Source organism: Ricinus communis, chromosome 3 (assembly GCF_019578655.1).
Source record: "Ricinus communis isolate WT05 ecotype wild-type chromosome 3, ASM1957865v1, whole genome shotgun sequence".
In the NCBI taxonomy this organism is placed as follows: Eukaryota; Viridiplantae; Streptophyta; class Magnoliopsida; order Malpighiales; family Euphorbiaceae; genus Ricinus; species Ricinus communis.
The window spans coordinates 6,358,220-6,382,987 of NC_063258.1; the positions used below are offsets into that span (position 1 = coordinate 6,358,220).

Sequence of the window (24,768 nt, forward strand, 5' to 3'; positions counted from 1 at the left end):
CCAAAACGAAAAGTTCTCAGGCCCTCATATTTCAATTGCATAAAGTTTCATTTTAGCCCCTCATCTTATGTCGCTAGGCCAAATAAACCCAAATTCGAAATTTTAAAAAACTATTTTAGGTGCTTCTTTTCTTCTTTGTAAACTTTACACTTTAATTAAAGCACGTAACTTTGTATCACCACTGTTACTAATATCTTATATTATTAGCCATCACTCTCTCTTTCTATATAATTGTTAAAAACAAAGGCAAATCAGAAAAATAAAAAGCTTTATTATTTAAAAAAGGCTTTATTATTAAAAAAAGTTAGAGATAAATATAAAATGTGTTGAATTTCTACTTCATTGATTTGTGGTTGCATAGTAAAAGAGTCTCTTAATATTTTCAAATTATGCTCATAAATTATGACAACATTTCCAATGGATGATGTTATTTACTTTAAAGAGTATAATTTCTATGATAAAAAGCGTTTTAAGAAATATTTATATATAAAAATAAAATATTTTATTCAAGTTCGATAGACTCTATATTTTATTATATATCTTGCTTTTATTTTTATAAACATAAATAGTTTTATTTCTTTTCATTTTTAAAATTTTCATTAATAGAAAAATAAGAATTACAAATATTAATTCAATTAAATGCATAAAAACTAGTAGTGCATATATTAAATATAGAATAGAAAGTGAAAGTGAAGTTTGGCTCTCTTGTGGAGAGTTAAATTGCTTTTCTATTTTATATTTAAAGAATAGAAAGTGTCGCCGTAGTAAATAGGAGAAAAAATAGAATTTATTTTAGAGCGTCATTTTATTATATGGCTCTTTAAAATTAAAAAAAAATTGACATATATAAAGAGTATATTAAAATTGCTCTAAATATATAAAATATTTTTTGATTATTATTCGCTAGATAGTCGGGAGCCTTCACCATGAAAGTTAGTATTCGCACTTAAAAGTTACGACAATCTAAAGATGGTTAAAATAATTTGAAAAATAACTTACACTTCAATTTTTTTTAAAAAAATAAGTGTGAGGTTGTGACAAAAAAAAAAGAAATTTATCTCCAAAATTATTAGTCAGCATGAGTATGTAATAGAAATTAAAAATTCAATATATGTGTGTACTTTAAATTAATTGCTTATATATAATTAGACACATACATTTTTGTTGTTTCAAGTTGTATTAGCAATGAAGTTGAGAAAGTAATCGAGTAATATGGTTAAGAGTTCTTTTATAGTTAGCATTATTTGTACTCATAAGCGTGCTAATTTTGAGTTTTAGTAAACAATTAGTTTTTTGTTTACGTCCATCAATTAGGTTAATATTTTTAAAAATAAAAAATATAATATAATAAAAATATAAAAAGGTAAATATTTCTAAAATAAAATAAAAAATATAGTAAAACCACAAAGAAAAAAATATCTATACAAAGTATATTATTTTTAGCTATAAATAATACTATATTTATTTTTAAATTACTTATTCAATTTATTTTTAGTAATCGTCTCTTTATATTTAGTTTTAAATTTTAAATAGTTAATTAAAAAATAAGATATATAGTTCAAATAAAAAATTATATATTAAATATTTACTTAATTTTTTTTTATTAATCACATTCTATATTCCAATAATATATTAAATTGCCTATAAATTAAGTTGATATTTAGTTGCTCAAATAAAGCAAAATTTATCACATAATAAAATTATGATACAAATGTCGTCAAATATTAAAACAATCTCTAAGAATAATATATTTTTTATTTGATCTTTTTATTAATTAATTTAGTAAAGTCTTAATTGAGTTAGAACTTTATTATGAATTTCCTATATAGATTTTATACAAAAAAATTATTTCTTTAAGCATGTCATATTTGTTTGGTGAATATGACTCATTCAACTTAAATATTCCACTTAAGTCTTTTTCTCTAACTGTAGGAGTCATTATATATTCATAATTTAAATTACCGTAACTTTTTATATATGAAAAATATCATACTTATAATATAGTCTAGTTTCCACACAAAAGTACTAATGATTATTTTCTATATAGATTTCTCTATTGTTTTTTTATTTTGATTTTCCTATAAAACTTCTACTTTACCATAAAAACAGGTTCACAACAATGCCATCTTTAATTACTATATTTTCTCATTTTTTATTTTTAATCAAATTTAAAAATTTATTAATATATAAAGTTAGATTTGTATCCTAATCTACTTTTAATATTATTTACTAATAGTTTTTTTTTATATTTTTTAATAGATTTCTCTATTTTTTAATGAAAAAAATTATATTCAACCAAAAAATTCAACAATGGAATATCATCTTTAGTTATTTTTAGATTTGACGTTTTCTTTTATCAAATTTAATAGTCTATTTTTGTATAAAATATAATTTTTATTTAATAAAATTTCTATTTTATAATCAATGTTGAAAATTCTAATAAAATTAAACTTGTATTTAATAAATTATTAATATTATCTCATTCACACACTCTTGATTGTATATATATGAAAAAGAACTTTTCTTATAGGAAAATCTTTTTATTTTAAAAATAATAAAAAATAAAACTAAAATTCATATTTTACTTTGATCACACATTTAGTCACCATATGATTCATACTTTTATATAAAATTTTTAATTTTTCTACAATCATAAAACTTTATCACGACCCGATCTGTGGGTTTGTGATCGACGCTAAAAAATGAGTAGGCTTAAGACCATAGAAACCCGTAGCAAGCCTGATTCACCAAAGATCCAAATAAACACATACATGATTATATAGTATTAAAACAAACCAATAATTTACTCACAAATTTGCATATAATTAAATTAATCCTCCAACTGGATCACTAGCAAATACCCTACAATTTTTAACATACCAAATTAAAATATAAGATACTAGGTACACTAATGCGGGGAGTCTAGAATTCTAAATAATTTAAAATACAAGAGTAAGATTTAATTACAATAAGCCCGAAGGGAGAAAGAAAGTCGGGTTGCAAAAGATGTCGGCGAAGAACCTAGCTATCACCTGAAAAATTTAGAATTGAGACTGTCAGTCTCGGAAGTGAGTTAAAATCATATATTTGAAATAAAACAGCCATAAATATTCATGTGCAACAGTAAATAAAATAATATGGTGCATCACAAACTAATAATTAAATGCCATAGCATAATTTAAAGTAATTAATTTTTAACTTATAAGAGATGAGCACTTCAGCAGAATCCTAATCCTAATACTAGCAGCCTTTCGGCTCTCTTATTCCAATATTACTAGCGCCCAGAGAGTAAAGCTAAAGTAGGGTCCTTAAATCCGGCTTGGTACTTGATTCCCAATAAAGCCAGCACCCAGAGAGCAACACTCAACCATGGACCTTTCCTCCGGTAATCAAATTCTCACAGCCGAGAGAGTTGTACTCGACCATGACAAATTTCAAAAATATTCTTTTACTACCCATCTCTTATTAATATCAGTGCGCAGCGGTCCTAATGCAACCCATCAGATGACATGTTCTACTGCCACCTCATCCCGAAGTTACAATCATAATATCAATAATAATTAAAAATAGCGTAAATCATAACCAAACATAAACTACTCAATAACATATTAAGAATAAAATTTAAATAGCATCGAGTATAGCAAACATGAAATTTATATGTAATAATAATAATAACAATAAATAATGATAGCAAAAATAAAAATAATAATGATAATGATATCAATAATAACAAAAATAAAATTAATAATAATGATACTAATAATAATCGTAATAATTATTAATCAAATAAAATTAATAATAATAATGCTAATGATATTCATATAATATTGCACTTAATTTAGACATGACATATGTGGAGTTGATTATATGACTTTAACTTACAGTTCTGCAGCGCTCTGCAGTCTATTCCTATCCTCAGGTGGAGCTGGTTGGACGGACGGACTATCTATTCACGAAAATAACTCAATTAATAAGATATTTTTAATTTTTTATAGGCCTAGACTCCTAGATTAGACTGCCTAAAAATTCCAACTCGAAAATTCGATAGAACCACCCCTAAAATATGGATGTTTATCCTGTATAACGGGTCCAGAACCTGCTAGGAACACTTCAAATATCTTACATTTATTTAATGGGAGTCGGGCCACAAAAACTGCATTATTTTCCCGATTCTGTAACACAATCCAAATTACAATTCAAAGAAAATAATATTCCGGAAAAAATAATAATATTGCTTCCGATACAATCACACAATATTCCTTACATTTAATTCAATTAATCATAGCTTAAATTTACATAACAGAATATTAACTCATTCTGAAATTAATTTACAGTAATTCTAAGATTAGGCTACTAATTAATTAAATAGTTTAATTAATTAATTATAACTAATAAATAAATATATCAAATATTTTTTAATAATTTTAAAATAATTTTTAAAGTCTAAATAAAATTATATTGAGCCCAAATCCAAACTTCTGGGCGTTCGTGAAACATCAGGGTCCGGAAGCCGGTACCACAGATAATGTCGGATTCCGAATCCGAAGACGCTTACACGAAGCTTGAGTTGCTGGAGGTTCAAAAAACCAAAATTTCAGCCTATCTGTTGCTGGAAAATGCTAGATCATGGAGGAGGAAAATCAGCTCCGGTGAGGCTATACAGAGGCTGCCGGCGAGGAAAACGATAGGGAAGGGCTGCCTTAAGGTTGTTGACGGTAGGGAGCTTGTTCCCGTCGCCGGATTCGCAAGGTAAGGACGGCAGAAGGCTGCACTTGTAGTGGTAGCAAGGAGAAGCAATCCTCTCCCCGATCTCGACGTCGACAACGTGAATGAGAGAAGAAGAGGACGGCACAAGCGATCGGAGGGAGAAGAAGGAAGTCTGTAGTGGTTGTAAGAGATGGCAGCGGCGGCAGGATGGTCGGAAACAGTAGGGAGTGAGGGAGAAGGGAGAAGAAGATGTCGGAGAGAGAGAAGAATGTGGGGAGGAAAAAAAGTTTTCATATGCTTTCTTTTTGTTTATTTGTTCGTATATGTAAAATAATTAACTCATCAATATTTGATGTGCTATTATTTAAAAAAATTATCAAATTATCCCCAATAAAAATTAAAGTAATTAAAATTTAAGTTCACGGGTATTATAAAACTCAAGTTAAATATTATTTCTAATTAATTGTAAATGGTATATATATATATATTTATGAAATTTCTTAATATAAATTATCATTTAATATGTTTAAAAATTTAAATACTATTTGTTTGAACTTGCATTCAATAATAATAATAATATAATAATAATAATAATAATAATGATGATTATGAAATAAAATTCTATTTATTAAATTATCATTTGATTTATTTAAAAAATTTAACTACTATTTGTTTGAAGTTGCATTCAATAATAATTATGATGATGACGACGATGATGATGAAAATAAAATGGAATTATAGTGTTTTTGGTTTATTTTCTTTCAAACTCAATTATAATGTTTTTGTTGCTTCAAAAGCATTAAGATAAAAAAAATTAAAATAAAGAATTAATGGAATTAATACTCTATTATAGTTCATATTTTAGTATCATATTTCTATACAAATTTTATCTCTATATTAGTGTCATATATTATTATTTTTTATTAATTATATTAAATTAATAAATTATCGAATTCACCAATCTTAATAGAACTAACTGTAAGACTCTTTCATTAAACTTACTTATTTCCCTATTTCGCACTTTTATATATGTTATGATAATTTAAGTAAGAGTATATTTTATAAAGTTTGTCGAGTGTATTTACTTTTACTTACTTGACGAAAGTAAAGAGTTAAGTATGAGGATATTTGATGAGTATATTTCAAGAAATAAGTGTCACGTTGTGACAAAATAAAAGAAAAAGAAATTTACCTCCATAGTTATTAGTAGACATTAGTACCTGATAGAAATTAAAGATTCAAGATAGCATATTTCAAGAAATAAGTGTCAGGTTGTGACAAAATAAAAGAAAAAGAAATTTACCTCCATAGTTATTAGTAGACATTAGTACCTGATAGAAATTAAAGATTCAAGATGTGTGTGTGGGTTTGCATCTTAATATTTTAAATTAATTGCTTGTACATAGTTAGACACCTATACTTTTGTTGTTTCAAGTTGTATTAACTATGAAGTTCAAAAAGTAATTGAGCAACATGATTAATTTGTATTGAGTTCTTTTGTATTTAGCATTATTTTCATTCATGGCATCGCTAATATTGAGTTTTCAGTGATGAATAGTTTGAATAATAGTATATTTTACAAAGTTTGTGAGAGTGTGTATACTTTTCATTGCTTGAATAAAATAAAGAGTTAAGTGTATGAATATCTGATGAGTATATTTTACATATTAAGATTTTTTTGAGTTTAGTTATTTTATGTAATTTATTCATTACTTAATTAATTTTTATTAACAAATTTATATTAGATATGATTTGGGCATTTAAGAAAGAAAATTATTAAATAAAGCTTAAAATTAAAGAAAATGACATATTTTGGAGTAAAAATTGGAGCTAAAAAAAATTTATAATATTGAAGATCTTTGAAGATTTGTTTTTAGTAATTTTTCATGCATAAATTAAAGAATTTTTTTTCTCACACGAGCCATCACAGATATTATAGAATTGCATTAATTTTGAATTTTTATAGATATTTTTTGAAAATCTATATAAAGAAAAGTTAGAGATGATAAATGACTTTATGCTACTTAGAAGTCATTACTAAGTTTCTTCATTTTCCTAATATCCAAATTCTATTGATTTTTTAATAAATTTAGTTATTATATTTTTGCATCATTCCAATTTGGTGTTTACTTAGTTTGAAAACTTTTATCTTAAGACTTTTTGAAGAATCACCTGGTTAAGAGAGTTATTTTTAGTTTTATTATATGGAAATTCAATATATTTTTATTAGATATTACTTGTAATCATGACCATTGATATAAGTATGTTAGGTTAAACATTTGTGAGTATTTAGTTAGTTACTCATCATGTATACATCTTATTCTATTCTATTGAATTATGTTGCTAGATCAATTTCAATTCCTTTATTGATTTCAATTGTTGGTTTTTTTGCCATAATTGATATGCTTGGAATAAAAATTATTTTTGGTTAAGCTATTACACAAAATATCAATAATTTAGCTTTGAATAAAATTTAATCCCTTAATCAATTCATTGAATTGTTTCATTAATGTTTAGGGTAAACTCCATAATACTTGGGCTATGTTTGATTCACATAATAGATAAGGAATAGAATCTCTATTCCATAGGAATATTTATTCCTTAATTTGGTCCACATTTTTAGGACATAATAGTAATTCTACATAATACCAATTCTATTATTTTTATGGAATATCTATTCCACCAAATATTAAAGAATAGGTATTCTTTTATCTGTAAAATTAAACATTTCCACTATTGTCCTCATAAAAGTTATCCGGCTTCTCTCCTAAAAATGAAAAACTCTTCTCACTCCTTTTAACCATTAGTGATTGTTAACCGTTAAATTTCTAGTTTCCTCACTTCTCCAGTCGGTACCTACTTTTGATATTAATCTTTTTGTTTCCTCATTCCTCTCAACTAACTTGTAATCAAAACTGATTTGAATTTGAGCTATGATTTCTGGTGTTGATATGTTTTTCTAGGATAGATTAGGACTTTAACTAACAAAGTTGAATATATATACTTTGAATTAGTTATTTTAACATCTTAATAATACCTCCATAACTCTAATGTTTAGAAGGTGTTCGATTATTTGGCTCAATGAACATTGATTCTCCTTATTTGTCTATAACATCATTTATCCAATGATGATTGTCGTATATTCTTTGATTGACATAATATATTGCATTTATATGGTGTTATATGCGTTGATTTGGAGTCATTTACCGTTTAATTTATTTATTCGTGTATTTTATTTTACTGTTTGATTTGGATTCTTTCAATACAATTTGAAATTTTCTCTCTGATTTTATAGCAATAAAGATGAGGTTTAGTCATTTGAGCGTTGGATTACCTAAGAAAAAAATATTTTATTTTTAGTGGAGACAACTAAGTTTGGCCTTTTTAGACTGAATTGTGTGTGAAAGTAGAAATATTTTAAGTTTAGAAAGCTTTTTTAATGTGAACTTTAGAGTTAAATAAATAGTTTTGGTGTTTGTATGGTTGCATTGATGTGGAGACATCATCAATTTTATATAATGATTTGTTTTTTTTTTTTAATTAATAGATGTTTTATAGTGAGTTAAGTAATGGTAGGACACTACGAGAGAACTTAATATTTTTTGCTATTGAGAAAATGGTACATATAGTACATATTGGTTTAGCTTTAACTTACCTAAATTTATACAAATTAGATATAATAAAAAGAAATTATGCTTTTATAAGCCATTCAATTTATATATGGTGTTTAGTATTAATTTGATTCATCAAGATGGTGAGGTTGTCAATTGCACAAGTATTGATAGTGATTTCACAAAAACATAATGTCCCATTGAGGAGGCATATAAGAATAAGAAATCCTTGTCATTTGATTTCTATTAAGCTATATTGAATATGGTTAAATTGACTACTAATAGCTATATTTTATCTTGTGATGGTTGTTTTAGCTTCAGTTTTGAGGTATTAATTTGAATATGATATTATTATTTTGAGACTTTAGATAAGTGGAATGAATTATATATGATTTTTAAAGTATTATTGTTCAATTTTATAACATCTTTAGACATTCTAATTCAAGTAGATTAACTATATATTATATTAGATGTTAGATGTTGGTGTGCTAATATTGTTATTTTTTATTTTATTTAACAAAGATAGTTAATAAGTGGTTAATTATGTATTTGATATTTTAAAATATTTTTTAATAATATTACATGTTTATTTTTAAGTTAAATTCATGAAATTAAGCGGAAGCTCTAAATATTTCACATATAATGGAAATTAAGGTTACAAGTTGTAATTGAGGATTTAAGTCGAGAAAGTGAAATAACTTTTCTTTTATGAACGTAAAGAACACAAAGAAAAAGACTACAACCTTTGAAGAGCAGAATTTGATTCTTGATTGTTGATGATGTTTATATTAGAGAATCGGATAGAGATTCGCAATTGCAAATGCTCTAGATTATCTCATACAACCAACCTCAAGCAAAACTATTCAATCCTTGAAGATGAAGAACTCCTTCTCCACTCTCAAGTTTCCTACTATGATAACCTTGTTATAATAATAAGTATGTCAATTATCTTTATTCTTCTTATGATAATAGAAGTAAGAAACTCTCTCATATAGTGTTAAGGATTCATAATCCTTAACACAGTTGTACAAACACATGTCATTACAAAACTCTTTTGTGATGACATGTGTCAAGCAGTATTAACACATGTCATCATAAAACTCTTTTGTGATGACATGTGTCAAGCTATATTAACACCACAGATCAAGCTGCTTTCTTAACATATGTCATCATAAACTTCTTTTAGTGATGACACATGTCAAGCTGCTTTCTTAATACATGTCATCATAAAACTCTTTCGGTGATGATACGTGTCAAACAGCTTTCCTAACACCTGTCATCATAAAATTATTTTGTGATGATACGTGTCCAGATACTTTCTCTACATATGTTATCAAAAATCCTTTTATGATGATACGTGTCAGGCTACTTTCATGACACGTGTCATCATAAAACCCTTTTGTGATGACACGTGTCAAGCTGCTGCATAAATACATGTCATCATAAAAGAGTTTATAATGACATGCGTCAAGCTCCTTCAATACATAACACTTATATATTATATATTATCATTAGTTAGACATTTACGGACTTTAATTTCAAAAGATGCTAGTGTTCCTACTCGATGTACAAGTCAAGTCCACCACCGTGCTTGAGTTGATCTTAACGTGTGTGATTTTTTAGGTTTATTATTAATTGGAAATATAAATTTAATATTAAACTCTATAATATTAATTAAAACATTTTAATCAACTAAGGAAATAATTAAATAATTATCCCTCAATTGTTTCCATAAATTATAAGTGACGTCTAGCAACATATTATAAGTATGCAATTAATAATAAAGGCATTGATCATCCATGAACCTTTATTTATGATTACTGTGTAATGAAATCCTTCCATTGAACAATATTCTGATCAAGTGAGGATTATGGAATAGTCAAATCCACTAACTTGATTCTATGACCAAATCCAGGATACATCTCGACTAAATATGATTAATGTAAAAATCTCTTTTCCATTAATTATAATTACCTCAGCCAAGGATTTCTTAGTCAAGATGTTATCGAATCGCATAGGATATTCTCTTTGTTTACTCAAGGCAATGGATTTCTTGTTGATGAATACCTACCTCCATGCACATGCAACTGGAGCCACTCTCCGCAAGTACCTATTCTAGATATGAGCAGATACCTAAAGCATAAGTAAGTTCCAATTATATATTCATGAGACAACTCTATCATCTTAGGTCTGAGGATTAATTACACCTTCATAACTTAATAATGAATAAGTGACTTAAGTAAATCATCTATGTGATTCATTATTTCTTCAAGTCATGTTCAGTCCACTCGTCTCACAAGTGACCTATAATAATTAACATAGTAATTCATACTAAATGGTATGAGACTCACCATCCTATATATATTAGTATCTCATACTAATCATAGGGTTAAACGGATTATATTGGTCTTTCAGATTAAAGATGCCCAATATTTAATCCTACAACCAAGAACTATTTTATAATATTTTTTCTAAAAGATCATCCGTCACTCATATTCTCAACTATTGGAAATGGAGTCTTTAATAAATATTATTGGACTCATTTAATAATTATATTACTATAAAAATGAATGATAGACAACTGCCATTAATAAAATGATATTCATTACATAATAATATTACAATGTATAAATCAAAAAGTAAAAAATCTAATTGGCTTTTAGGACATACATCTAACAGAAATTATATTATAATTTAATTTTAATAATAATAATAATTAAATTAATTTACAACGGTATTAAAGTCATTGATATTTAAACTATTATATTCCATATATTATGCTAATGAACCAAACAATAGAATAGTTATTCTATACAATTAACCAAATTGTGGAATAGGAATAGCTATTACATTCCTAACTTATTCTATCCTTTAGGAAAAATTATTCTAGCCCTATCCTATTCCATTCCATGAACTAAACATAGCCTTATATTCATGTGTAGTTGGTCAAAGAATAAGAGAAATATAAGGAGGGCAACGAAGCTAAATCCATTACAACACATATAGTTTTCATCTCATAAATTATTCTTGCATTTGTTTTTAAGATTTAGTTAAAAATAATTTTTATTTCATCAAAACAAAATTTAGGTTAAAGTGTTTAGATCTATTTTTAATTTTTATTTAATTCAACAATTAGTTATTAATTAAGAAATTTATAAACTCACAAGTTCCTCAGAGATCGATCTCAGGGTATTTTATCACTTTATATCTTGTAAATAAAATATTTAACTTGTAAGAAAATAAATTATAAATACTAAATTAAAAAAATATTTATTTTCTTTTAAATACAAATTCTAATGATTTTAAACATAAATTCATTCAAATTTGGTGTTTTAATCTATATTCTTTTTATTTTTTAATATTTCTTTTGATATATATGTAAAAGTTAAAATTTTCGATTTAGTCAATTCAATATAATCCAATCCAATTTAATCAAAAATTTCAGTTTTTAGGTCAATTGGACTGAACTAGCCACTAATTATCGACTATACTTATTAATCTAGTACGATTTTTAGAATACTATTATGCATAACTATAACTCATACATTTTCAACTAAATAATTCAACATGGGTTTATAATAAAGTTTTAAAAAATTTAATTAAAATTATCTTAATTTTCCAACATAAATATATATAATTTTTAATGATTTTTCCATAGAAAAGTTAATTAAAAATGTACTCAAAAATTATAGATAGAAGATTTATTCTTCTCTTATTGAACCTCAACATTCATAATATATTATTATTTACTTATTCATATTTTATTTTTTTAAAATAATTTTACTTTAAATGCTCATTTTTAACAAAATAAAATTTAAGATAAATAATCCACATTCTAAGAAGTTTAATATTAATCTATTAAAAATACTATAAATTTATTTGGAGTCAAGTGGTGGTGGTGGTGTCAAAAGCTGCCGCTAAAAAAACTCTCATGAATCCTCACGCGCCATCAATGCATGTGAAAAATGTGTGCATCACTAGTCAGCAACTAGATGCTTTACACGCATTGCACGCGGTGCGCGTGGGTGCATTGCTATTGTCACGGCCCGATCTATGGGCCCGTGACTGACACTAGGGAATGGATAGACTTAAGGCCACCATATCCCGTAGTAAGCCTCACTATTTACTAACTCAATAAAATTGGAATTTAGACTCAATCCAAAGCACTTTTTCCACAGTTAATCTTAAATCAATGGATACTATAAATTAAATTCAGTCCGCCGGCATAATTAGGCGAGACTTGAATTTATAAGAAATTACGAACTGATAAGTCTAAAATTTCTACTGCGGAGAATCTAAAATTTTACAAGCCAAATATACCAAGATCAATTACATCAACCCGATGATGGAGTCAGGCTGCTAGATAAGAATTGCAGGAAGACTAACAATCACCTGAAATACAGTAAAATTGAGACTGTTAGTCTCTAGAGTGAGTTAAAATTATATATCCCAAAAATGAATATAAACACTTAAATAAAATATTTGCTTAATTTAAAATAAAAATATATGTCATGCTATGCTTCTGCAAATTAAAATAAAATAAATTTTTATTTCATACCACGGGACGGAGTACCTCAGCAGAATCCTAATCCCAACACTAACATCTTGACTCTCTCGTTCTAATAGAACTGGCGTCCAGAGAGCGAAGCTCGACCAGGGTCCTTAAATCCAGTTCAGTCACTTAATTATCACTAACACTTTTAGCCTTTCGGCTCTCTTACTCCAATAAGACTAGCGCCCAGAGAGCGAAGCTCGACCAGGGTCCTTAAATCTAGTCTGGTCACTTAGGTTCCCAAATAAGCCGGCGTCCAGAGAGCAATGCTCGACCAGGGCAAGTCCTAAATTTACCTTTCTAAATTTACCCTTTTACCCTTTTATTATCAGTCTCGGATCATGCCGGTATACACGCGGTCTTGATGCAACCCATAAGGTGGCATGTTCTACTGCTGCCCCATCCTGAGTCAACTCGCAATCAATAAAATCATAGTGCAGAAAATGAAACTTATATAAATAGCGATTAAATAAATGATTAAAATATTAAATCATGTAATGAGAATTATTTCGTAAAATCTCAGCATATGACACATGTAAACAGACATATGACTTTAACTCATAGCTTTGACGACCTCCTAACACTGCTCCGATGCCTCGGGTGGAGCGAGCCGAACTGACGGATTATCTAATCACGGAAAACAATTCAATCAATAAAAATTAAAACATTTGACAATTAACCTTAGGTCTAGACTCCTAGGACTCACTGTCTAAAAATTCCGACTCGGGTAAATTCTACCAAAAATTCGGCAGAACCTCCCCTAAACACGGACGTTTACCTCCTGTAAAACGGGTCCAGGACCTGCCAGAAAACACTTCAAATATTTCAACAATTTATTTTAATAGGAGTCAGGTCCCCGAGACTTCACTATTTTTCTCGACTCCGCCACACATCACAAATAACGACTATTGGCAGACGGTCCGACAAATTATTTATTTAAACTAATAAACTTCACATAATTTTTCTAATATTCAACACAATAATTAAATACATCACTTTTTATCAAAGAACTCTAAAATTTACGGGCTAGAAATTTACCGAGATGCTTGATCACTCTGTCGACCTGCCTCCAACCCCGGAGTCTGATCGACGATCTGAACGCACCAACGGACTCGAAACAACGCGCTCATGACGATCCCAGCTTCCGATCTTCCGATCCGACCCCTAATCATCTGGAAAGATTTACGGACGATCTCGACCGTCGATTTTCAAATGGAATCTGATCGCCATGAAACCGTGCCATTGGAAATCTTGAGCTGAAAGGAGTTCGGATATATCCTCCGATCAGCCAAAGCTCGCTGGAAAAGCCTGAAAACTCGGCTGTCAACACCTCTCCGGAACTCCTTTCTCCGGCCATCAAAGCCGATGCCGCTACTCCCAAAAGGAAGCCCTCAACTCACCGGTCATTTCAAGACTGACCTCGCCGCCATTGGCCACAAAAAACGCCCGGAACAGCACCGACAACCGTTGCTCCCCCCCCCCTTTATTTTCCTTTCTCATCGAGCTGCCACTCTTCGGCACCAAGCCCTCTCCTTCCTCCTCTTTCTCTCTTCGGCGACCCCCTCGACGCTCTTTTTCTTCCTCTCTTTCTTTTCTTTCTTTTCTTTTTTTACCTATCGGCATTTAGACCCTGGACTTTTCTTCTTTACCATTTAGTCTCTTAACTTTTTTAATTACAACAATTTCGTCCTACAAAATTTCTGATTAACCCTTAAACTTTTTTTAGCTTTTCAATTAAGCCCCTAACTATTTAATTTGGCCAAAACAGAATTATTAAAAATATATAATTACTTATTTACCCCTGCTTTTAAATGTAAAATTACCAAAATACCCTTACCGACACACTTAATTACAAAAATACTAACCATACAAATTTTCATTAAACACTCCAATTTAAAAGAATTATATTTTCAATCCTTATTCCAAAATTAATTGCCAATTTAATCCTAACACTTAATTAACTTAACTAACTATTTTCCAATTAAATCAACACCATTAGTTAATTAAAATTCATCATTCTTAAATAAATTATTTTATAAAATATTATTTATTAATTCTTTCATAACTCTCAAATATAGAATTTTACTTCATATATTCATATTGGGGAGAAAACTAAATGACCAAGAACATAATTTATTGTCCAAGGAATTTACTTAATTAATTTCTTGAAAATCAAACTAATTAGACATAGAATAATAACTCCCTTATTTTTATCTAGCATTGAAATTCTATTTTTTTAAATCATCCCAAATAAATTAATTAGAAAAATAAAGTAATATTAATTTAAATAAAAAATTTGTTTATTAATTATTACTAATATTGTTACTATTAAAATAAAATAAAAAATCCAAAGTATTACAGCCATGGCTTTTTCCTTTATTTCCAAAATTTTTTCTACCCATTTTTTAAGTGATGTGAGTTCAATAGTGTGCTTAGATTTAATTTTTGATGTTTTATAAATATATGTTTGAGAAAAGAATAGATGTAAGAGAGTATTTATACTTTATCTTCAAATCTTAAAAACCCTAATGGAAAATATCCAGATTTCAACCTCTTTACTCCCAACTTTAATAATCTATAACTTTTTTTTTATAAAATTTGGTTTATGTGTTTTTTATATTAAATTAAAGATCACATTTTAGATTACAAGTAAATGTTAGTTTCACACAACAATAATAGATAGTAAATAAAGAAAATCATAACTGCTGTTATAAAACTCTAAATTTTACGTTCTATAAAATTTCAAAATTCAAGTTTAATAATCGAACTACGATAGCCATTGTTATAGAATTTGGAAATTCAATTATCCATTTCATAACATAAAATTAATCAAACACAACAAACAAGAGAAAATATTATATATGCTTTCATTTTAAATGAAAAAAAACATAACTCACAACAAAAAAATAAAATACTAAGTCATAATGCAAATGACTTAGATATGCACTATTCCATCACACTATTCTCTTAAGATAGAACCCATGGAAAAACCTATACATACACACTATTCGACCCAACTATTATAAGCCCAACCCATTAAAATCCCCAAACCCTAATAAACGAAAAAGAAGGCAAACTACCAAACCAAAACCCTAATGTCACACTATATATATAGTTCCCATTCATATAGCTTCCCTTTCTCTTTAAACACTCTCTGCCTCTTTTCAGCTCTCTCGCCTCTTCCATCAGACCATCGTCACCACCAGCAGCATCAACAATGGCAGAACGTTTGATCCTTCTCGGCACCATGAGAGCCCACACCGATCAAGTCACAGCAATTGCGACACCCATTGACAACTCAGACATGATTGTCACAGCCTCTCGTGACAAATCAATCATTCTCTGGAAACTCATCAAGGACGAAAAGACCTACGGAGTAGCCCACCGTCGATTGACTGGTCACTCCCACTTCGTCCAAGACGTTGTACTTTCATCCGACGGTCAATTTGCTCTATCCGGCTCCTGGGACGGCGAGCTCCGTCTCTGGGATCTTGCCGCCGGCGTCTCCGCTCGCCGCTTCGTGGGCCATACGAAGGATGTCCTCTCCGTCGCTTTCTCAATCGACAACCGTCAGATCGTGTCCGCTTCTCGTGACCGTACGATTAAGCTGTGGAACACACTGGGTGAGTGCAAATACACAATTCAAGATGGTGATGCGCATAATGATTGGGTGAGTTGCGTGCGTTTTAGCCCTAATACTTTACAGCCGACTATAGTTTCGGCTTCATGGGACCGGACAGTGAAGGTGTGGAATTTGACTAACTGTAAGCTAAGGTGCACTCTGGCTGGGCACGGTGGGTATGTTAACACAGTGGCCGTGTCTCCAGATGGGTCTTTGTGTGCCAGCGGAGGAAAGGATGGAGTGATATTGTTGTGGGATTTGGCGGAGGGAAAGAGGCTTTATAATTTGGATGCAGGAGCTGTGATCCACGCATTGTGTTTTAGTCCTAATAGGTACTGGTTATGTGCTGCTACTGAGAATAGTATTAAGATTTGGGATTTGGAAAGTAAGAGTATTGTTGAGGATTTGAAGGTCGATCTTAAAGCTGAAGCTGAGAAATCTGATGGCTCTACTGTTGCTTCTACTGGTGCAAAGAAGAAGGTAAAATTTTTCTTTTCTTCATGTGGGTTTCTTTTAAAGTTTTATTGGTCTCTGTTTTATCTTCAGTATGCATTCTTTTGCTTGGTTAGGGTTGGATTGGTTGCTTAAATTTATAATAGTTATTGAACAATGCCTATGCTAAAATTTACATAATATTGTCAGTCAGAACATGGTTGCTCTATAAATGAGCTGTCTTGCCCTAAAAATTGAGTTCACCTTCTGGGCTAAGTACAGGGCTGAATTTGGTTTGTTTTGGTTTTATATATTCCTTTGTGTAATTACAACCATAGCATGTCCTCTGTGTTAGGAATAAATTATGCTTTATATCTGATTGGATGTGGGCTTTGTTTAAAATTGTTGAACATTACATATGATTGATTAGGAGCTGAGAAATTGAGAGTTGATGCAATTTTGTAAATCATTTTATGGAAGCTTATTCCCACATTGATAGGTATTCTTGTATGTGCTTGTGGTTAACATGGCTGGTTTTCTGCTAGTTGCTTCATCTATCTATATTTATCAAGTGTTAGTTCTTTGACTAAGTTGTTGTACATGCAATCTAAAGCTTTTGGACAATATATATCGGAGTCTTTTTGCTGCAATTATTTCTGTTGATTTTAAGATGTTTTGCATGCCATTATGTGAGATGATATGATATATGTGTGTTGTGTTGATAAAGAACTAGATGCATTCGTCCTGCTGTTTTTCCTAATGTTGAACTGAATATGGTCAAAGTAGTAGCTACTATAAATGTTGTCTGACCATTGGTGCAATTTTTATTTTCTCACGAGGCATGTTGAGTTCTTTCAAGCCTTAAGGAGAACTACTAGTTTATGGGTTTTGGAGTGATGCTTATGAAGCAATTGTTGTTTATCTTGTCAATTTTGCATTTGTTTTACAGAACATCTACTGCACAAGCTTGAGCTGGAATGCTGATGGAAGCACCTTGTTCAGTGGCTATACCGATGGCGTGATAAGAGTCTGGGGAATCGGTCGCTTCTAAGATGAAAGAAGATTTTGAGATTAGTGCAGATTCATGTTTTGGATGCTAAACAAATGCCTTTTTTCTTTTAGTAGTTGAAACCTATTTAAGATTTTGTCGAAAGTGTTGGATCTTTTACTCGTTTCACTAAGTTGGATATTATATATGGCTTTGAGGCCTAACCTATGTTTTGTTTTTTGGATCACATATTTAGAATGTTTTTTATTTCATTTTTTAGATGGTTTGTTGGTTTCACAATTGGATTTGGAATGTGCAATATGATGATGATAATTTGCAGAAGTTATTTTACACATTGCTTGTTGTTCTCCTCAAGGTTGCCAAGTTAATAGCAAGATTTTTTCAAATAGAACAAGGAAAAGATCAGACAAAACCTGCTTCAGGACGCTTTAACAATCTTTAATTTTCTACACGCATATTACAGTCTTCACTTGTGCAACAAAGCCATGGGGCAAGAAGTGAACTTTGCGAGTTCAGGTATATTTTTAAACCAGCTATGAAACAAAAGTTTGCATAGGGAGAATTACTGGCATGAAGCAGATGCAGAGCAGTGCAACGGAACCTGGGTTTATCATCTCAATAGGATCGATCAAAAAAAGTTGATGCTTTGGCATTTATTTTAGAAATTTTTTGCCAAGTCTCGGGCTCGGGTAGAGAAGTTCTTGCCAAGTCTCAGGCTCGGGTAGAGAAGTTCTTGCCAAATGGAATCAAATTTTCATCTGCAGTTTGTTTCCACCGAAAATTCGGGAGGCCATTAAAAGAGTGCTAATTAAGTCTGCTCGAGAAAGGGATAGCATGGTATGGCACTAGGAGCAAAAAGGTGTATACTGGGTCAAATTATGGTACAGATTAATTAAGCAAGACAACGAGATGATGAAAATGGGAATTGCATCACCGTCAAGAAAAGAAAATGTTGGCGCTTAACAACAAATTTGAAGAAGTGTGATGAATTCCCTTACGTGCAATGTTTGTAGTGAAGGGAGGTTGAAACTTGCCAACATATGTTGTTCTTCTGTCCAAAAGCCATTCAGGTTCGGCTTTCATGTGCTTTGGGCTATAGGCCTTCCACTTTAGGTTTTGTATCAGTTTCAAGGTGGTGGCAAGATGCGTGCAAAGCCTCTGGCAATACTGAGAGAATCAGAAGATCATTGATCAGATAATGTATGTGGCGTGTGGCATTTGGAAAATGCGTAATTCGATACTTTTCAATCTTTCCAGACCCTCCTTAGGTAGGCAGGCAAGCAAGCTTTAAGTATTTTCAAAGAAGTCGAGCTCTGCTCTTCTCTCTTCGTTCAGAGACCGAGCTTTTCTAAGCCCTATATTGCTGCCCAAGTTTAGACAACCCCTTATAGTCCTTGCTTGAAATTCAATGCAGATGTAGCTTTCTCTGCACCATCTAGAATGGCAAGTATTGCAATTGTGGCGAGGAACGATTAGGGTGAGTTGGTAAATGGAAAAGGCTTGTAGAAGAGATGCAGCCTCGGCTCTTGTTAGCGATCAAGGATGCGATCCTCTTAGCCAAAGATATGGGGATTTCAACAGCCACTTTTGAATCAGATTCACTGGTAGTCATTCAAGCTTGAGTGAGGTAAATAAGTCGATTCCATAAGAAATCAAAGCAATCATTTTGGATTCCATTATCATTTTCAGTGCCAGAAAAAAAATCTTACAAGAACTTTATACAAATATATATAAATCATGGATTTGGGGAACTTTGACAAATCAGTCTACTAACTCAGATAACTTCCAATCTGAATATCATTTAATAATATTGCTTCTTTTCTTTGTCTGGTGCACTTTTTTGCTTCCCATTTCTTTATGTGATGAGATGCAAAAAATGAAAAACTCATTATAGTGGGATATGAAATCGAATGGAAGAAGAAATATTTATTAGGCATCTTGAGAGAGATTATGTGTTAGAAAAGAATTTGGTGGTATGGGATTTGAGCATTTTCATTCGTTTAATCTTGCAATGATCTGCAAGCAAGCAGGGATGGAATATTATGTCTAAACCAAATATGTTGTGTCGTAGGATCATCAAAGCTAAATATTTTTCTGGTGGAGATTTCATGTCTTCTAACTTGGGGTCTAATCCAAGTTATATTTGGAAAGGTATTTGGAGTTCTAAGTCTATTATTGCTAAAGGTTGAAAATGGTGTATAAGAGAGGGGAGGTTTATAAATGTTTGGGAAGATTATTGGATTGATAGAGATGGCGATGGTCCTTGTAAAATTGGATCTCTTATGCTAAGTGGTGTGTCTATGTAGTATGAAAGTGTACGAGATTCACGTTTCAGATGCTATGGAATAGAATGTGGAATTAATCTGGAAATTATTTAATGATGTTGTTGCTAATGCAATTATAAGCTTATCTCCTGGTGACAAGAATGTGGAGGATTACTTAATTTGGCATTTTGATAAGAGAGGTTGCTACTCGGTTATATCGGGTTATCGACTTGCTAATGTTGAGTTCTTAGTAGGTAATGCAGGAACCTCAAAGTTCCTCTTATAGTGAAGTTACTCCTATGTGGCGTGCTTGCTGTTATTACCTTTAGAAAAGAGAGCGGTTATTTTTGAAGGAAATGAATAGTGATAATATGTGTGTTTTTTATGGGTCATATGGTGAGCATCTTATTCATCTGTTCCTGGACTGTGATGTTGCATTGGAATGTTGGAGGTTGTCAGGTCTTATGCCATCATAACAGTGATTGTTTTGGGCAGTGGATGAGTAATTTACTAAAATTAGGATAATTATATTTTTAGTATCTAAACTTGTTAAAAATAACAATTGAGTGGTTGAACTTTTAAAAATAACAATTAAGTGTGGCAATCTGTAAAAAAATAACAAAATGGTGTTTATAGCAGGACACATATTATAAATATCGATGTGGATTTTTTTTAATGCTAAATAAGATTAAAATAAGAGACATATGATAAAGATAAGTTGTAAAAGTAATAAAATGACAAACTTATCTATTATATATAAATGTATCTTTACTAAGTTATTAGATTTTTATAGCGCAATAAATATTAGGATTCATATAAAGATTAAGGATTAGGACTATTAAATTGAGGATTAATAAAAGTTAAAGAAAGATAGTTATATAAGATAAAATTTACCTTAAGGCTATATCACTATTGAGTCATTTTAGTTTTTAACGTGTGCAATAATTTTTGCCTTTTGATCTATATCTGTAAAAATTTAAAGGGAACCTGAAAGTTACCTGCTAAAAACACCACTTTAATCATGGTTCTTAGTATGCTTCTCTCTTTATATTCATCAAGAGTTCTTAAATATTTCTTTTTTGAGATCAGTTTATATTTCATTTATATTGCCTATAAAAAATAGAAGCACAAATAGCTACTTTTCAAGGAGCAAGATGTTAGCTTAATCAAGAATAAAATGTATTCATCTTAAGAGTAAAATTAAATTTTTATTAATTCAAGAATAAAGAAGATTTTGAAATCTTTAGAGGCAATAATAATAAAAATTCAAATTATTTTAATCAAAATAAGTCAAGAGATATATATACTTTGTCTTTTTTTTTTTTTAACTCTAGCATTATCAACATTTAGACTCCTCTTAAGAGCATATATCTTAATTTGCACTCATGCTTTCCCAAATTTGGCACATAGCTTCCCTTTTTTCTAAATATGATGCAAGAAGTTAATTTTATAAAAATCCATACGTTTGGTACCCCTTAAGTTATTGGGTCCTTAAGGGTCAGCATCCATAAGATAACAAAGAATTCTCCATGATAATGCCAATAGTTGAAATATATTTAGCATGTATTAAATCAAAAGATTAAGTGCATAATTCAAATAGTTATTACATATCAAATTATGCAAAACCTTAAGGTTCACACGCAACCTATAACATTATGCGTAATAAAACATATTCAACACATGCATATTTAATAAATAATCTTTCACAAACATATTATAGATATAAAATCAAGACTAAGGTTTAATAGTACATTTTTGCCTTAACTTTCTTGATTTTATGTTGTTGATGCCATATTGAATGAGGTTATGCTTTGTCAATTTATTTGAGAGACTTCATATGTTCTTCATTTTTCTCTCTCATTTTAGTTCTTTGTTGATAGCGATCTCCTCATGAGCTATTCCATCATTAATCTCCAAATGAAGATGGCTATTCTATTCTTTTGAGTTTCCATTACTCACAATTTTCATTACCTTAGAGCTTGATGCCAATTAAAATAGTTTGACTTTTGATACATATATACATTTACTTCAAGTCGTCTTGTTTTTGTACCTTGCATCCAATAATAAGGAAATGGTTTTCTAGGTACCCATCTTTTGGGTCTTTGATTGTTGATCTTAGCAACCCAAGCCATTTTGGTTTTGGATTCATTCCTCTTGAAAGCACAATCACAAGCAAAATGACAATTTCTATTACAACAAAAGCAATGTCTAATAAATAGTCTAGCATGAGATGAATGGACATATATCTTTTAGTTTTACAATTGAATGCTTTATGTCCATATGCATTGCAAGAATAACAACTTCCGTGAAATTTATGTGTAATATCATGCTTACTACTCACATGAAATCTATTCTTAAGTGTGTGAGTATGACTATATATATGCTTAGAGTGATTATATATAGCATGAGACACCTTGGCAACATTCACTTGTGTGCTAGATAATGCAATATTGTAGCCTAATCCTTATTTTATGTAAGATGTTCTTTGAGAACCTAGCAAAACATCGAGATTTTCTTTTCCTTTTGTAGACTTTGAAAGTGAAGACTTTAAATCATAATCTCATTCTTAAGAACCTCATTCTCTTTCAAAGTCTTATAAAAATTTTTTGTGACTTCACTAAAAGCTCTTCATTTTTCTTTTTCAAGATTTTTTTGATGAAGTTAAAGAAAGATTCTTATTTTTCAAAAACTCATTCTCAATTTTCAAATCTTTAATTTTGAGTTTTGAATTTTTGTTTTTGCTTTCTAGCTTTTTCAAGATCATTTTGCATAGACTCTAATGTATTTAATAGTTTGTTATATAATAGTGCACCATCACCACAACTATCATTATGATCATCATTACAAACATTATTATAATCACTAGCATTAGAAAGATTTGATGTTACCACATTATAATCATTTTCAATTTCCATGGAGCACATGATTGTTTATTCTTTCTTGAGGTTCTCTCTTTGTTGCTTACAACTAAAAAATCTCATTACTTGTTAAGGTTGAGCATTCCAAGCCTCTTTCTCTTCTTGATTGGATATCTTCTTCTATAAGAGCAATGGAACATATATGATTTATTGAGCAACTTTGGGAGCTTTCCCGATGAGGTTATTCATTTTATGCCTTTTTATTTTTTTGATGATGATTAAAGTTATTCTCTACATGCACATGTTCATAAATTTCACAAGTAATATTAATGCTGTAAATACAACCAAGACAATCCTAAATATCCTTAGCACTAACACATGAAGAAATTCTATTATAATCAACATCATTTAAGGACTTTCTTAAAACTTGCATAGCTTTAATATTCGAAGAAAGTTGTTGTTTATCATAAGTATGCCATTGATCTTTAGGTTTAATAATCCAAACACCATTTTCTACAATATTCTATAAATCAACATCATCACTTGTTAAAAAATGTTCCATTTTTTATTTCCAAAATTGAAAATTATTTTCATCAAAGAATGGAGGTTTGTTAAATGAAAAATCTTCTTTTGAAATAAACCATTTGAGGTTACTAAAGATCAATTCTTAGACGATTAAGTCTTTTATCAAGAGAACCAGCTCTGATACCAATTGAAATACCTTATGGCTACTAAGAGGAAGGGAGAATTGGTTATTTATAAAAATCAATTTTAACTAAAAGCTTTTGCTGAAAACTTGAGTATTAAAAATAATATTAGCTGAAGCAATTAACTAATCCAATATGAGAATGCAAACAATAAGATAAACACAAGTAAAATAAAAGAACTTAGAGTAGAGAAAATCGAAGAGTTTATAGTGGTTTAGCCAACTCTTTGCATACATCCACTCATCAAGTTTCACCTGAGATTTTCACTATCAATGATCCTTTTACGGTTATAAGATTAAACCAAAGTGTTTCCAAGCTCACACTCAAACTTCTTACAAGTGTTTCAATGGCTAACACTCAAACCAAAGTATTTTCTATACTAACACTCTAACTCAAGTGTTTTTCTTACGGCTCACGCTCTAACCCAAGTATTTTTCAAAGGCTCACATTCTAATCCAAATATTTTTCAAAGGTTCACACTCTAACCCAAGTGTTTTTCAAAGGCTCACACTCTAACACAATCGAAATTTTTTAATCTTAGTTATAAGAGCAATTAATCCCTTACCTAACTGCTCAACCTAACCTTTTTGAGCTTTGAATATAAGAATCTATCACTCAACTACTCAAAGATTCAAGCTCTGTCTTGAATTTTCAGTATAAGATGAATTTTATGAAGAGGTCGTTGAGGGTATTAACAAATGTGAGGCTTAAGTAATTGCTCTTGCTTGGTGAAATAGAGACATTATACCATCATTAAATATAAAAATAGTCTTTTTAACAACCTTCTTAAATGCAGCTTCACAAGTGGGAACATTCACTCACGATCGGAAAGCATCAACGCGAAAGACAGATTTGAAAATCTAGAACTCGACATGGCTGTGAAGAAAAGTTCATGGCTGGGAAGAAATTTTTCATAGTTGAGAATTTTTATTCACGCCTGAAAATGTCTTCTTTCACAGTTGGAAACTTTTATTCACGACTGAGAATGTCTTCTTTCACGGCTAGA

The 24,768-nt window shown here is 30.0% G+C and overlaps 1 protein-coding gene across 1 annotated transcript; it reads left to right on the forward strand.

The window, feature by feature from the left end:
• Positions 1-15,975: 15,975 nt before the first annotated feature.
• Positions 15,976-18,191, forward strand: LOC8260091 (guanine nucleotide-binding protein subunit beta-like protein). The gene is made up of 2 exons (XM_002529511.4): positions 15,976-16,972; positions 17,874-18,191. The coding sequence occupies exons 1-2, from the start codon at positions 16,088-16,090 to the stop codon at positions 17,973-17,975; spliced, it is 987 nt and encodes a 328-aa protein (XP_002529557.1). The 5' UTR covers positions 15,976-16,087; the 3' UTR covers positions 17,976-18,191.
• Positions 18,192-24,768: the final 6,577 nt, after the last annotated feature.